At 40.6% G+C, this 17,810-nt stretch overlaps 1 protein-coding gene across 1 annotated transcript; it reads left to right on the top strand.

Moving 5' to 3' along the window:
* Positions 1-5,848: 5,848 nt before the first annotated feature.
* LOC136610178 (G-protein coupled receptor 35-like) lies at positions 5,849-13,695 on the top strand. Its single transcript, XM_066589423.1, has 3 exons — positions 5,849-6,195; positions 6,283-6,350; positions 11,946-13,695. The coding sequence occupies exons 1-3, from the start codon at positions 6,185-6,187 to the stop codon at positions 12,857-12,859; spliced, it is 993 nt and encodes a 330-aa protein (XP_066445520.1). The 5' UTR covers positions 5,849-6,184; the 3' UTR covers positions 12,860-13,695.
* Positions 13,696-17,810: the final 4,115 nt, after the last annotated feature.

Genomic DNA, 17,810 nt, shown 5'->3' with positions numbered 1-17,810 from the left:
AATATAAACTGACTTTTTTTTAGATGCTTATTTCATAAAGTCATATTAATGAGCTAGTGACAGAACATCAGAGGGGTCAGCTAAACCTATCTTTACTTTATTTTATTGTTGCTACTTATCAAACCAACTGCTAACCTGTATACAGGTTTAGTTCCTTCTACCTCATTCATTGATGTTATCAATAGTTCCATTAACACAACAATGATGAGGGTGTGAAATGTACCCAAACACTACATCCATCTAACAAACTATTGCAGCTAAACAGAAGTACAGGGGAGGGAAAATCATTGTGTTCAGGCCAAAATATAGAGGAAATGAAAAAGTGAAGTAGTTGTTTTCTTAGCCTCTTTCATCATATTGTAGACTGTGTTATGGGAAAAATACCAAACCTCCATGTGACGGCTTTTGATTGTTGTTGATTTTGTTGCAAGGATTCCATGTGTCAACAGCTAAAATAACAATATGTCATTCTCCATCAAATTCCATATGGGGCATGATTTTCCACTTAGAAGTCATTGGGGCAGATCCACTAATCTGGTCTGCAAATTTAGACTAGACAGTCTTAACCCTTTCCAATCTAATTTTGGATTCAGGGTTTCCTAAACGGCTTTCTCTTTTTGATGTTATGTAACGGTGCCATCTGCTGGCTAAAGCCTGTGTGTGTGTGCCAGAGAGGCTCCGACAACAGAGTGCCTGGCAATAGACAGTAAGAATACCCTGTCAGAAGTCTTCTGACATTGGAGCTGTACAAGCTTGAATCTGAATGTAGGAAGATGTCAGACAGTGGATTGGAAAGAGTTAAAATGCATCAGTTTAACATAGTCCATAAAGTATACAAAAAGTGGCTTATGGTATACACCGGGCTTAGTAACAATAATTAACACCAAAATTGCACACAAAAACACCCCTGTTGAATACGCTCATTTTTATTAAACTAAATTAGAATACTAAAAAGCATAGGAATTAAAAATACAAACATCTGCCTAACAAACCTAAGAGTGCTGAGCTACCTATAACGTATATTCTTCAATGCTGCTGCAATATGCTGTATACAGGGTTTTATAAAGCTCTCCTAAATATCTAGTGGCTATATAAAATATCAAGCAGGTCACTGCTGCAGACTTGTGGCTCTACTTAAATAGCTTTAGCAGGTCTGTGTGTTTGAGCTAAAAGTGAGTAGTGATTAATAACCCCTTCTAGGTCCAAATCTGATGTTAAAATTGGCCAATGTTTCTTCATCATGGTAACAACCTATAGCCGTAATAGGTTCCTATTCAACAGATCACTTTTTTATTTTGTTGGGTTACTCATGGTCATAAATAACCTTGAACAATCCTCTTTTATATGCTTCCCTCAAACATTCAACGGGATAACCCCTCCTATGAGACCTCATGTAAGCGATCTGGATCTGGTTTGGAGTCTCAGTGTTGTAACTCGAGCAGACAGATAGTGTAGCCAGGATCAGTAATGGTGGCTCACGGTTTGCAGTACACAGGGAGCAGGCAAGTAACGTGGTCAGAGGATTAGCTAGAGGTCGGTAACAGCTTGTAAGTATGATAAACCATGGGCAGAGAGGAGCTAGACTATCGGCAGGAGTACAATAATCATGCACTGGTGCAGTGGAAGGGTCAGGCTTTTATAGTTTGCCCGAGCAGGGCAGGGCCAGGAAAGGGAACCAGACCAGGAGTACAGGATCATGGCTAAGTCCAGCAGGGGAGCTCTCAAGACGGCTGGATAGCTCAGCAGGTAGAGTTGCTGTCTAGAGTGCAGGAGGTCCTGGGCTCCAGCCCTGACACCTCGTGAACAATTAATCACATTTCCTTTGGAAGGATATTTTGTCTAAGCAGCTTCCTCTTGCTCCTAAATATTGCCCCTCTTGAGTGAGTGAAATGCGATCAATTGTTCATGAGGTTTTGCAGGAGAGGTTCTGCGGTTAATTATTTAGGGGTAGCATAGTGTAGGGTACTGAGGTCCTGTAACAGGAGGGCATAGTACATACTAGTATGCTTTAGGAGTCACTCAATATAAATAGACCAGGCGCTAGTGGTACATACTGTCATCATTTTTAGCCATAGATATACTGTATGTTGGAGAGTGTGTTCTGATATTTGAATTAAAAAAAAAATGTAATTCACAATCTCCCCGCTCCTTGCTACTAAATGTAGCCAAGAGCCTGAAGATCTCACAGGGGGCCGCGGTACGCAGTTCTTGGTCACATGATCGCCGTTATCTATTACGTAAAAGTAAAAAAAAACGAACTTTCACCTCCCGTCATGGATCCGAACCGTAGGGGTAGGTGAAATTACTTAACTAAGGACTTCGGCAATGTCCCCTCATGGTATATTTGCAAAAATATGAAATTGTATTTTTTCTCCTCTAAATTGCACTAATTCCTGAAAAGAAACCATGGGGTCAAAATACTCATGACCCCCCTCAATGAATACATTAAAATGTGTATTTTTTTTTTTCTAAATAGGGTCATTTGTGGAGATATCTATCATTCTGACACCTATGAGCCTTTGCAGTCTTGGATTGGTGTAGGAAAACAAAAGTATTCCTCAAAATGTTAATAATCAATATTAAATTTGTACGTCTCCTAAATAGTAAAAAAAAAACTGAAGTTTTCCCAATGGGCTTCCAGAATAAAGTAAACAGATGGAAATATATATCTTATCAAAACATTGTGCAGTATGTTTGCACATATTTGAAATATTGCAGTTGAAAATGTGAAAAAAAGGCAATTTTAAAAAATTGTTCCCTATGTAAGATAAGAGCTGTAGTAGGTATTTGATGAATTCTACATCAGTTTCTATGAATTATAGCAAAAGAGAAGGGCCACATGAGGTCACGTCGACTAAATTCAGACCCGACCAACCTTTGAAAAATTGTCCACATAAGGCCGTGTCCACTAAAGTCACCACCGGTCATTTATATTTTTACATCTCCTAACTTACTTGGGTGTTAGGATGCATGTTGTGTAGATCTTTGTTCTGTCGGTCTCCTGTATGGTCTGCATACATGCAGTTCAGTTTGGTTTCTGTCAGTATTTCCCTTGTCTGAATTCTGTCTGATGTTCTGTTTTGGTGTATGTCTGAACTATGTCCTATGTCTTTTCCATCTGTCTGTTGGTTGATGGATGCCCAGTTCATGTTTGTTTGTTCTCCCTGAGCTTTATCCAGTCCCCTTTGTGTATTGGTAGGCAGATCCTAGCATCTTGTTTTATTTGTCTGTTCTGTAGGTTTGCAGATGCCTTGTGTGAACTAGGTCCTGTTAGTTTGCTGTCTTTTTTGTATTTGCTCTGTTCCTGCCTAATGCAAGTTGTACCGGAGCCTTTCGGCACAACTTGTATACACAAGCATTATGCACCTAGCCTATATGATCTCTTAACAGGCCTGGAGAAAAATAAACAAAAGAAACCTTCTACATGAAGTTTAACCCCTTATTTTCTTTGAAACACAAATGTAATTAAAGAACACCTATACTTTCACCTTTGGAGCGCTTCTCCTCTGTTGGCCATTTTCGGCTCTTTCCAGCAGCTCCATATAGCCATAGGAGCCGAGAACAGCAGAAGGAGCAGAAGTGCTCCAAAGGTGAAAGTCATGTACTCTTTAACAGTGATTAAAATTGTTGTTGATGAGGATATGAGATAAAACCAGACACCCCATCTTGCTTAGCTGCAACCTCCCACACTCAGAGATGCTCTCTTGCATAGTTAGAAAACCACAAACCCATTTAAACCCTATTAGTGATATCAGTAAATGGTTGCTTTAAGATGTGCACATAAAATATTCTTTACACAACGCATGAGGGTACTGTCTGATTTCAGGATTTCTTTCTGAAATGTGTTTGGTCATATGATAGCACAGATGAAATAAAACACTGACCGGCATCCACGGATAAAATTAATTTATGGTTAAATCTTTTAAAAATACATTATTAGCAGTGGTGCACAAAACGTAACCTCCATTTTCACATTCCTGACCAGCTTTGTCTTTACTCATAGCCAACTAGAATTAAACCAGCCTTAGGTCTTAAACACATGGACGTAAGGGGAAAAATTAAACCATTGATTTCAATTGATTTTAGTGGCTTTGTTTTCACTATCTTGATTCTTGCCCGTTAAGTGTACAGACAGGAAAATATTAACTAGGTGCGGGAAAGATAGGGTAGGACCTATCTTCCAGCTGTTTTTTTCAAACTCCTGCACTATGACATGGAGTTTGAACGGCTGAAGAATTCAACTACGAACGGTGGCGGCCAACGGAGTTGCATATACAGCCATCTGAAACCACCCTTAAATACAAAAAAACACCCCAACACCTGACCGCAATGAACAGCACATACTGCAAAGGCTTGTAACATAAAATCAACATGTATTAATAATTCCAATCTGTTATTAAGTCCCTTTAATACATTAGTATCTAGAAGTGATTTACGCCAATCGCTATGTCAGACGGGTCCCTTAACTTTTTCCATACCAAAAAATCTCAAATCAGTTAACTCACCTGCATGCTGAACCATTCTGAACCTGTGTCGCACCACCACCTGCGACATTGACATTGCATGTCATAGGACATGCAAATATCATGTAAATAGTCTAACTGGTGATAAAATGCCACTATATGCTGTTTGTGAAATACACGGAATGTAAATAAAAATCTAATTTTAAAAACTTTATTTTTATTCAGACAACCCCTTTATAAGGGACCTGTCACTAGGTTCATACATCCAAACTACAGACTGCATGAAGTCTGGATAAGGGTGCTTCACACTGGCGATGAAATCGCACGATCTCCCAGCGCTGCGAGGCTGCGAGAAATTGCTCAATTATGGCTCCATTCACATGTGCAATGTTTTAACGCTTGCGATGCAACATTAAAACCAAATCGCAGCATGTTCATTCTTTTTGTGATCTCGCCACTGTCTCCAATGAAGCCGACAGCAGCAGCACCGTCCCCATTGAAATTAATGGGAGATGACAAGGTTTTTTTTAGGGAGGAGGTGGTGGGGTGTTTTGAAATATAAGCCCCAAATCAATGAGAGAAGATCACTATCTCCTGCCGTGGCTGTCACAACCACAGCAGGAGATTCCTTCAACCCTGCTGAGATGGGAGGTTGTTTCCCTGTGGAAACGCCCCGCATCCCATCCAGGGCTTCAGAAGGATTGCGGGAGCGATATCGGGACGTCAATCACATCACGATATTGCCCTCGCCAGTGTGTGGGAGCCCTAAGTGCCCACATTGCAGCGACATATGTTTTATGTTGGATTGCTGCTACATTTCAGAAAAAAATTATTCTAAAACAGCTATCAGGAATGGGGAGCAGAGTCACGAAGACAGCACCTCACCAGATATTCCCTGCCAAGATCTGCTAGTCTTACAGGTTTTTTTTCTGTATACAAACAAAATAGACACCTATCAATCAAGTCATTGGTTCAGGCTGCAGAAGAGGCAAGCTGCTCATGTGCAGAACAGGGCAAACATCCTATGACATACTAAGCTCATGTGCATGAGTCCCAAGACAAATGCAATAAATAATATTACAATATACATTTACTGTTTATCTTTCCTCAAAGAGAAGCTGTTCTGACAATCAGACATATCATAAAAGTCAGATAGATGGCGGGAGGGACCATATTAAATATACATATGCTGTAATCTTAGCTCTTGCATTTTGCTTCTGCTATCTACTTGTAATTGACATGCATATTACATAAACACATTGATACTTTTCCACTCCCACCTCTATTCTTCCTATACCTGAGTCACGGGCGTGTCATAAATGACTTGTGCAATATACTGCACTGATATTCAAAGAAAACCTAAAGAGCTTCCAGCACAGAGAAACTTTCAGTCTAGAAGGAAAGAAACGAAAATGTGGCGAGCTGTTCCACAGGACCGTGGTTTAAGAAATACTGCAGAGAGGAAGAATCTAAAGACTGAACTTTGAGAAGCCTGATGAAGAAATCTAAGTAGTTTGGAAAGTTTGCTGTAACCTCATTTTTTTTTATTAGCCATTAAATAGTATCGTATCTAGAAGATTACATTGTTTCTCTTACGGAGAACAATCGCAGCTTGCAGATTTTGAGACATACAGCTGTTCTGAATTTCTACACAGACTGAAACGACTATCAGCCAACACTGCTGAGATCTTCTTGATTACCGCTGGATGTAAAGACTGACCATGGACCGAAGGTGTGTTGCCTCTACATAAGACCCATGCTCTCTGCTTCTTCTACACATTTCAGAATAATATTGATAACTTTTTGCAAATCTTTATAGAAATACCTCAGTTGGTGATTACATGGCTGTGACCTCAAAAATGCCCAAACTTATCTCATCTACCACTGGTAAGTGCTATGTATATTCAAAAGAAATTGTACTACCTGCCTATAAATAGCAAAATGTGACTTATTTCCATACAGATACCTTAAAAATTGATAGCAATGTGCATATGAGTATTCCTGAACACACATCATCAATACTGACAATTGCTAAGGAGTAGAGATGATCAAGTATACTCGCTGAGGCTAACTACTCGAGCGAGTAGTGCCTTAGCCGAGTATCCTCCCGCTCGTCTCTAAAGATTTGGGGTCGGCGGGGGAGAGCTGGGAGGAACGGAGGGGAGATCACTCTCTCCCTCTCCCCCCCCCCTGCTCCCCCCTGCTCACTGCCACAACTCACCTGTCACCCGCAGCGGCAGCCGAATCTTTACAGACGAGCGGGAGGATACTCGGCTAAGGCACTACTCGCTCGAGTAGTTAGCCTTAGCGAGTATACTCGCTCATCTCTACTAAGGAGCAACTGTATATTTCTTTTTTGTGACCAAAATAAACACTTACCTTCTAGAATTATATATTCTAAAGTAGAATATCCCCCCATCTCAAAAAGATCCCCCTAATTCTGCAAAGTAGCGCTAACTGCATACATTTAATTGAATATCTACTATGTAATATAACTATATCTCCATCTCTTAGCGCATACATGCCAACTACTTATGTGTGCTACATTAGCTGAATGTTGGCTGTATGTGCTGATTTTGACAAGAACCTCTACTGATGTTGGAGGAAAGAATGGGTAGACATAGGCACATTCTTCAATATGCCTGATCATTTGTTTTAATAGGAGATAAGTTGCCCCATAAGGGTTTGATAAGTGACTTAATCTCCTCTCTCTATTGAGAACACATGCACACTTGACTAAGGTTCCTTTTAGACATGCCGATTATTGTTTGAACGAGCACATGAGCTGGTGACATCACCGCTAGTTTGTTCATTCTTGTGCAGCCTGTTTAGACAGACAGATACATTCTTGGCTCATTGAAATGAGAAATGGTTCAGAATTGTTCAGTTTTTCACATTCGTTGCATAAGGGAATGAAAAGGACTGAATGATTACTGTTTAAATCAAATGATAAGTGAACGAGCCAACAATGATTTTTATGCCTGCATAAAATGTACGGCGAATTAAAAGTGAATGATTATCGTTCATTATCCAATCGTTGGCTCGCATTTAGGCTAAATAATTATCATTCACTTTCACTCATTTAAACAATTTATTGAATTATTAATTGTTCCATATAAAAGCACATTAAAAAGGAGCAGGCATGTTTATGGGAGTTCAGGAGGAATAGCGGATGTCCAAATGAGCATTTATCCAGCAGCTATCCAAAGTGATTTGTCAATTTAAGAATAGGTATGACTGAGCAGACAAATATTAAGAATACTTTTTGTTGGTTTGGCATATCATACTGTACTTGTTAAATGATGTTTATGTATTATTACATGAGAGTTTGGTATCTAGTGAGTGTGGCCTGGGGGTATGTGGGGATCAAAAACTGAGAGTATGTAACTATTTCAGGTGAGATATTGGTCTCTTTTGCCTTTGTTCTTGACTTTCGGTTCAAATCCAACACATGTACAAGAAAATTTTTACTGGAAGCTGCATGGACTCCATCATAGTTAATATGGTCCATCTGGTGGTACTTGGATCCAGCTTATGCTGAATCCTGCAGTTCTGGTATTTTCAAGGACAGAGGCAGGAGCTGCAACCACCAGCAGGAGGAGATGCGGATGGTCAACAGCCACGGTCCTGGCACATAACAGCCTTTATACTTTCTTTATATACTGTTTGGTCTCATCAATGTATATGTCTTGGCACTCCTCACTACTTTGGTCTATTTATACCAAGTTGCTTTTGTTCAGCAAGTAACTTTCTCTAAATGACGCATTTCTGATTTGTTGGGTTCAATGCATGTAGAGTGTTTCATATACTTTTGCCATACAATAACAGTCATGTTCTGTATTAGATTTGCTTCTACTGATAAGAGTTTTTTCAGTTGTGATTTCCGAATCAGGACTATATAAAATCCAAAAAAGTAACCAGGACTGGGACTGTAGTTACTGTACACAAAATTACTGCTCATATTAGGATTAAATCATTTCATTATACTCGTTATTTATGCAATAATCAATGGATGCACAGATATTCTGCTAACATTAGAAAGCTTATCCTATTCAAAATCTTCTGAGGTAGCAACAATCTTATAAAGGACAGCACTTACTGTAACACGAAAGTCTCATTTTTCAGCTTTGTCAAAACAATTCAGACATCGAAGCTCGATAACAGTAAAGTGAAAAAAAACAGATGCAAAATGTTTATTCTGAGGACATGTGTTCAGTGTTTATTTCTTTTTTTAAACAATCTCGTTTTAATTGAAGTACGACATAAACCTCAGGGAAGGTAACCCCCACCCTGGGAGACAGTCAGCAAGAGCGGACACGCAGGTCCCTGTAGCTTAATAGCAAAAGTAGCACAAGAATAGCAAAAGTTAAAAGAAAACTATTGTGTCCAGCAAAGTGATGAAATTAATGTGTAGACTAATTAACATGCCACTAAGAATGAAAAATGTTATCTCCAAAACGAAGCAGCCGAAAGCAATTGAGAAACAGCTGCTGAGAGTGATGAGTAGGGGGGTGGGAATATGGGGAGGAACTAGGGAGGTGGTGGACAAGGGAATGAAATGGGGAAAAGGGGGGAGTTGAAGGGGAAAAGGGGAAAACTGTGAGAGGTCCATTAGCAAATGAGCCGTATTGAAATGCACCTTGCTCAAAGAAGCCTGAAATGAACGTATACATATTAGTTACTATGAGTTACATTTGAATTTGCTTTGTCTTCACTATAACCAAAACATGGCATCCAAAATACAGGAAAATGGCCCTTAAGCCTGTTTCCCATGCTGCAATCTCCACAAAGCGGAAAATGTGAGAGACTTTTTCTTTCCACTGTGTAACTGTGGGAGTTTCTTTCATCTTCCAGTGCAGAGGAATGAGTAATTTTGCGGCTGATAATAGAGTGGTAGCCAAGGATTTATTTGATGGTCTAAATTGTTTAGAGGGTTTCCATAATAGGACCTCTTCAGGTGTGAGGTTCTTAAGTCTTCCACATATCCTATTAATGTTTTCAAGAATTGACTGCCAAAACACTTTGATTGTTGGGGAATGCCACCATGAGTGGAGTGGTGTCCCCTTCTGGGTTTCACATCACCAGCAGATGTCCGACCTCCCAGGTTCTACTTTCACCATAGACTGGTGCTCTATACCATCTAGTGATGATTTTATATGAGTTTTCCTTGATGTGCTCACATTTGGAGAAACCATGGGAATTTCCTAGAATTTTGGCAGCCTCTTCTCTGTTAAACGTAGTTCTCAATTCCCTCTCCCATTCCTTGACGAACCAAGGTCTATCTGAAGAGCAAGCCTTTGTATAAATGAGTAGTAGGCGGGGAAACATTCCAGAAAGGGTCAGGTGTTTGGCCTATTGTGGAAGGAGTTGGGGCTATATAGGAACTGATTCAACACTTAGCCCACTATTCATCTCCAGCCTACCATCAAGGCTGGGGAAGCTGCTACAATACTATTTGTTATTTTGGTGCAGGGCAATCTGGATTGGGTGGTATCTAATAGGGACTATTATTATTTTTTATACAAACCAACCCCTATAGTAGGAGTTATTTAACCCCTTCTCCACATTCCTATTAACATTTTGGAGAAAAAATATTTGGAGGTGAATTATCCCGTTGCTATTCAAAAAAGAATTAGAATACTTATTTTGATAGAAATTACATGTTCCTCATCAGGCTACACTATTGTGGCGGAAACGCGGTGAACCTCAATAGTAATTTCAAGAATTCTGCTAGCGATTCTTTACAATTTCGTTAGTAATCTCTGGGTTGACAGGAGCTAGTGGGACCAAATAGGCCTAAGTTGGTGTCACCCTTGTCATACCTAAATTGAATACAGCATCAATTCACCTGAATTATGAGATTAGGAGATCAGTGCAGCATCAAAATTTCAGTCTTGTGATGACTGTTATCAGAAAGTCATTCACTTATTATAGATGATACACACATTGTCGTGTGTCATTTAAGGATATCTTCTGAACCAGTCAATACTGCACTTTTTCTTTTCACCGATTTGATATAGGTGTACCAAAATGTATTTTTGTGCATGCATGCATCAGATGTTTTTCATTATTTTTAATCTAATATTTAATAAAGGTTAGGTTTTAAGCAAGAGACTAGATCTACACAGTGGAAAAACTGATTTGAAGAAATAGATTCTTCCGCTACAGTGAAAATTCTATCAATTAACCATCAGTGATGAGCAAACTCTAGGACCCTCACCGGTTCTGAGAAATGAAGGGTCCGCAGTGCTAAATTATTGCTGCAGCACCTTCACTGTTTTTTCCTGGACAAGTATGCTCCCAACCATATGGCTGTGGCGATAACTACTTTGGGCCCTTTCTGAGGATCAGCTGAGGTTCTAGAAGTCTGTCCTCCACAGATAATAAAGTTATGACGTATCATAAATTGGATCATTGTCTCCATTATAATAACAAATATAAGGAGAAGCAGCCCATGAAATAGCAGTTGGCATAGCCCCTTTCCCTGACTTCCTGAAGTCTCTGCTATATTGTCAGTCTTCCTGGAGTCCAAACTAGTTATTGGTTGTGAAGACCTTAGTGAGCCTTTTGCATATGATCTGTTTAGCTGTGTGTAGTGCGCATATGCTTAATAATTTTTGAGAGTAGCAGATGAAGGGCGATATCTCACCTCAAGCAACAGAATTCTTTTTATGGCATCACTTTAGTAGCTACTTGTATCTATGGCATGACCTTTAGTTTACGGTTAGGTCCAGAAATTAGAATGAAGTACAAATTTTTTATCTTCTTAAATTTGCATGAAATAATAGAGTAACAGGCTGCACCAAACCATGGAACGGCTTATCAGTCAATTGTCCAATTACTTTTGAACCTGTGAAAATGGAGGGACTAAATAAAAAAGGACTGCAGTTCTGAAACCTGTTAATGCAGTTGGTGGCTTCAAAAAAGACTTAGATACTTTTTTTTGGAAGAAAATAACTCCAACGTTTATGCAAATGTATGGAATTCATGTAAGAATGTTGATCCAATCTGATCGCTACTTCGGACACACTTCCCTTTTACTTATACAGAATGGCTTGGGAATTATTGGGCCATAATTGGGCCTATTTACTATGTCTTTGACTCAGAATTCTTCCATCTCAAAAGTTGCAATTTTGGCTCATGCGCCAAAACTGTAGCTTTATTCTATGCCGGACCACTTTTGGAAAAAGTGAGCAAGGCTTGGCTTTAGGGGGCGTGGTGGTGTGGTCCATTAAAAGTAATGGTCCATTAAAAATAATACTATAATCTATGCTAGAAACTAGTGTAGAGTTTAGCAAAGACCTACTACAGCTCCTAGCTGACATATGTTTTGATCTGGCATATGGAGATGCTGCCAGATAAGACAAATGTATTAAGAGGCTTCCGCCTTCCTCTTCCTTCAGCCAAATCCTATTCCCTGTCGAATTTGATGGACATGTCTTATTTCAATGCTACTAACTATGTAACTTTGTTCTATTCTAGCCATTTACAACCTTACAAACTGCTCTGAAATCATGGAGAAGAGGAACCCAAGCGTAGACATTTTCTTGATAACTCTACTTACATGTGTCTTTATTTGTGGAACAATATTCAACTCACTTGCTGTTTGGGTTTTTTGCTTCAAGATGAAAAAGTGGACTGTGACAAGGATATTCATGATGAGTCTTCTGGCAAGTGATTGCTGCTTGCTGTTCACCCTCCCCTTCCGTATGTATAGCACCCAACAAGATTGGCATTTGGGCAATTCATGGTGTAATGCTCTTCGTTCGTTTTACTTTATGAACACGTACGTGAGTATTGCTGTCATCACTTTGATATCCATAGACAGGTATGTGGCTATACAATTTCCAATGAGAGCAAGAACTTTACGTACTCCAAAGAAAGCAGCCTTGGCTTGTGGGATTATCTGGCTAGTCTATATCGCATTACGCCTGTACCATATTGTTAGCATAGAAAGATCATCCAGGGAGTCAAAAATTTGCTTCCGAAAAGTAACAGAAAGACCTTTGGTTCTATCTTTGTATTTAACTGTCTTTGGGTCTTGTCTCCCAATGGTCATACTAATTTTCTGCTCAACACAAATCATACTTACTCTAAAGAAGAAGGAAAAGACGAGTATGAATGAAGAAAAGGACATTAAGAAATCCATCAGCATAGTAAAAACTAATCTGGCAATCTTCTTGTTGTGCTTCTTGCCATTATCTACTGGAAATATTGTAAGGTTTGTCATTGAATCAATAAGTTCAGATTGCTCACTTATAAAGCTAATTAATGATGTTGTCCATGTGGCACAAGGTATTAGTGATCTAAATTGCTGCCTGGATAGCATCTGCTATTATTTTGTGGCAAAGGAATTCTGGGAAAAAGTTTCCCTATTTCCAAGATTTAAAAATTAATTATTCAAGGACCAAACTCAAGGGTCTAGTATATAAAATGAGAAGGATTGTGTCAAGTCTGAAATTTTTACAAAGTATAATGGGTTTAAAGGAACCTGTCACCAACTATGATCACTATAAACTGAGTTATGGTGCTCATAGGCCAGGTCCTCAGGAGTCCAGGGAATTATTTTTTATACTCAGCCAACTCCACACTGTCATCTGTTGAAGTCAACGCTATCTTTCCGGGCTGTGTGTTCACTCTTGTAGAGAACAGTGCATGTACATACACAACCTGGAGAGATGAGTCCACTGGCGCCAACTTCAATGGATGACAGTACAGAAACAGGAGATCGGCTAAGAATAAAAAGTACACCCCTGGACTCCTTGGAACCTGACCTATGAGCCCCTTAACTTAGTTTATAGGTGGTGATAGGTTCCCTCCATAGATCACAACACTTAACACTGTGCATGCATAGTGAATGTCATAGACTGATTCATGCACCACAATAATGCACAATGATGTGAACATTGAATAAAATACTTCAGCCAGGATGACTTTTATCCACAGCCTGGCAATAGTGAGCTTGGAGATAATAATCTAGGCCAGCATATAATATTTACAACTGGTTTAAGCCAAAGCAATGCAGATTTTTGGCATAAATAACCAGTTTGAAGGTATGGCATTATGGCTTATATTTATAGCAACTGTGTCTTAAGCAGCTACCCTGTGGAAATGTCAATCATTAACTTATTATTTATTACAGTGTTCTTTGCTTATTCATTTCTGAGCAGTGTTTTCCATTCCAGTGTCTTGAATGTACATATGTGTATGTGTTTGTGTGTGTTTATATACATATATAGGCCGCCTGCAGACGAGCGGAAATCCCGCCGCGGGATTTCCCGCGGGATTTCCGCCGCTGAAAGTCTGCATAGGAGTGCATTACAATACGCACTCCTATGCAGACGGCCGCGGTTTGGCCGCGCGAAATCTCGCGCGGCAAACAAACCGCGGCATGTTCTAATTTTGTGCGGGGCACGCACTCACCTGGCCGCCGGCTCCGGTCTGCGCATGCGCCGGCTGCGCGGCAGCCGGCACATCAAAGAGCCGGGGCCGCCAGGCGCGGGTGAGTACGCGCTCGTCCCTGCAGGCTCTCGGGTCGGATCGCGCGGCGAGATTTCTCGCTGCCGGATCCGACCCGCTCGTCTGCAGGCGGCCATAATTTGTATATATTTGAATATGTTTGTGCAAATACAATAGTATCCTTTATGCTCTATTCATATTGAATATGATGGTGCACTTTCTATTCTGAGAGTAAATCCAAGAGAAGGAAGGCCATTGAAGTAGTTGTCCTACTTCCATCTATTTTGCTGCAGGAAGCAGACAGTTCACCCTATTGAAGTTAATAGGACTCAGCCTGCAGTACCAACCCAAACCACTGCACAAAATATGAAGCTGTCTGCTTCCTGCAGCAAAATATCTAAAAGAGGAACAGTCCCTTCAATGTTGATTTAATCAGTTTTTTATAATGTGTAATGTATAAGTGGAAGAGTAATAAAACTCAGCCAATAAATGCTATTTTAATATCATTAATAAACTGAGTTTAATTGTAAATGGATCACTAATCACCAATTATCCTACTGTTTGTGGATTGGTCATGCAGCCTTACAAATTTCATACATCATATTTCAGAGGGTGTAAGGAAAACATAACACCTATTCTTTCATGTGGGAACACGATCTTGTGTTGGTTTTTATTTATTACCATAAATATACTTGCACTACAAACATATAATCCTTAGTTAAATACATAGTAATAGATCGAGTGTAGTACTACTATACCGCTAGGTGTAAGTGACAGGTTTTATAGAGCAATGTAGCAAACTTATTACTGTGGATTAATGATGAATACCAGCACATGGACATCTGAAGAGCTTAGAGTAACATAAGGATTGGGTGAAAAGCAGGGACTGTCATTCAAAATAGAGAATGATGACAATTAAAAGGTGTTAATTACCACAATTAACATTATCACCTACCCTTTGGATAGGTAACAAATGGCTGTTTTCTGGGTGTCATACTACTGAGACCCCCAACAATCATGGAAATAAGAGTCCTGTGTTCCTCTTTACTCCTCACTTCATTCCTGCCATGAGGAGGATTTTGAATTGAGCTGTGGCTGAGTGTTGGTCATACAAATTTTCTGCTCCTTTCAACTATAATGGACTGCCAAAGAAAAGTTGAGTACAATACTCAACTATCTCCAGCAATACCATATACCATAGAGCCCCGCATAGTATGAAATCAGCTGCATTACGCAGCTGATCTTCAACCAAAATCCACACTAATACTACAGATTTTGACAATTTTTTGAATGCAGAAAGGCTGCGGAATTTGCTGCAGAAATCTCTGCTGTGGACATTCCGTAGCATCTCAGCCACCTGTAAACATACCCTTAGTCAGCTTGAGGCATTCTGCCACATGCAGAGTGGCCTCAGTAGTAAGAGTGTCCCTCACAGTGTCCTCAGTAGTAATAGTGTCCCTTATATCGGCCGCAGTAGTAATAGTGTCCCACACAGTGACCCTAATAGTAATACTGTCTCCTATATTGACCTCAGTAGTAACAGTGTCCCCCATACTGTCCCTAGTAATAATAGTGTCCCTGACAGTGGCCTCAGTAGTAGTAGTGACACCTACAGTAGCCTCAGTAGTAATAGTGATGTCCACAGTGGCCTTAGTAGTAATAGTGACCCCCACAGTATTAATAGTGACCCCACAGTGGCCTCAGTAGTAATAGTTACCTCCACAGTGACCCCCACAGTGGCCTCAGTAGTAATAGTGACCCCCATAGTGGCCCCAGTAGAAATAGTAACCCTTCACAGTGACCTCAGTAGTAATGGTGACCCTCACAGTGGCCCCAGTAGTAACAGTGACCCTCAAAAAAGGTCTCAGTAGTAATGCAGACCCCCACAGTGGCAACAGTAGTAATAGTGACCCCCACAGTAGCCTCAGTAGTAATAGTGACCCCCACCGTGGCCCCAGTAGAAATAGTGACCCCCACAGGGACCTCAGAAGTAATGGTGACCCCACACAGTGGCGCCAGTAATAATAGTAACCCTTACAGTGGCCCCAGTAGTAATAGTGACTCCCACAGTGGTTCCAGTAGTAATAGTGACCCCTACAGTGGCCTCAGTAGTTATAGTGACCCCCACAGTGGCACCAGTAGTAATGGTGACCCTCACAGTAGCCTCAGTAGTAATAGTGACCCCTATAGTGGTCTCAGTACTAATAGTGTCTCCTATATTGACCCCAGTAGTAACAGTGACCCCCACAGTAGCCCCAGTAGTAAAAGAACTCCCCCCTGAAACCCACATACTTACCTCCTCCTGGTTTTCAGAGTTCTGCTGCTCCTCTTCTCAGCGCTGCTGCAGGCGGAAGTGTGTGCACCCGCAGTGAGAGGGTGTCCTCTCCTCTTCTCCTGTGGAACTGAGAAAAAGAAGTCAGGGGAGGAAGATGCAGGATACACACACTGCTGTCAGAATGTGTCCATCTGTCCGCGGCACTGTAAAGTGATTACCAGCCGGGAAGCTGTGACCCCCTGGCTGGTATTCTCTTCAATGGTGACCAGACATCCTGAAAGCAGGTCAAAAGTAGAACAAAATGTTCTGAAAAGGGACGAATGGCTGTCCCGCTGGAGTCTCAGTGGAAACGGTGACACAGGGTCCAAAAGCGGGACTGTCCTGCCTGAATCGGGACGTCTGTTCACCTTCTGATAGGTAATAAATATTATTTCTGGGAATACTGATTTAACACTCAAGAAGGGATGAGTAACTTTTGGGCACAGCTTACTGAGACCACAACACGTAGTATGACACTCTCAAGACAGTATCCAGTTGTATGTCAAAAGAATGTTTTTGGAATTAAATACGACCAATTCAGATGAAGTTCAGCTGCTCACTTGAACTATTAGTAAATAGCTATTCCCCATATGCTCAGTCTCATAAGAGAGATACATCCACTGGAGTTCATCTTTGCACACTGTCGTACAAACTAACCACATTGCCGCACCCATATAAACAATCAGGCATGTATAGGAACAGAAAACATTTTTAGAAAAGTTGCTGAGGAACCGGAAACTCAGGTGCCAGTTTCCAACCTACCTCATTTTACACCTACTTATAATTAAATGTAAAGATTCCTGATAGGGGTTTTCAGATCTGTCAGCTTCCACCCACACATCCTGTATGTGTTTATAGCTGACCACAATTGTGTGAAAGAAAAGGTCCCTGTTTCATAAACAAAATACAGGAACTTTGAGCAGGAATAAATATGTATCTGTAACTTTTCTGGAGAATGAAGCAAAGGTTGCTTAGCTCATAAGTTACGTCCATACAGACCAAGGGAACAACGACCTACTTGAACACATGTAAATAAGGTCTGGAAAGAAAGAATATGCACTCAAACGGGCACCAACAACATACATAAACCAAATATGCATACGAAAACCAGACAGCCAAATACTTACGAATGAACAAATATACTGAAGCAAATGGAATTACTAATCAATATGTACGAGGTATTGGTTTGTATTTTAGCCAGAATACCTAAGCTCACAAGCCTATGTCAAGGGTCCCCATTATCTTATGAATCCCTATTCTAAGAAGACAACATAATCTACAAAAATGGGAACCCTGCCTACAAGTGGGGTAATCTTCCCAATAGGGACGGCCCCACGCTGGAACGTAGGGGCCTGGCTCACCTAGATGGTAACAGGAAATAACACAACAGGCATCTGCTTACTCAAAGACACAGGGGAATACAACATAGAACATAAAACTCGCCAGGTGTCTGCACATCTGTTGCGGCGGTTCTGGAATTGCTGCCTTGCTGAGAAGTCTAGTGCTGGTTTTGGAGAGGTTTCTACATCTTCTGACTCAGCAGGTGTGGTATTAGGTGGGACATGCTTAGTCGC

This window comes from Eleutherodactylus coqui, chromosome 1 (genome assembly GCF_035609145.1).
Source record: "Eleutherodactylus coqui strain aEleCoq1 chromosome 1, aEleCoq1.hap1, whole genome shotgun sequence".
Lineage (NCBI taxonomy): Eukaryota > Metazoa > Chordata > Amphibia > Anura > Eleutherodactylidae > Eleutherodactylus > Eleutherodactylus coqui.
The sequence above is the reverse complement of the archived record's forward strand: the minus strand, read 5'-3'. Positions and strand labels throughout refer to the sequence as shown.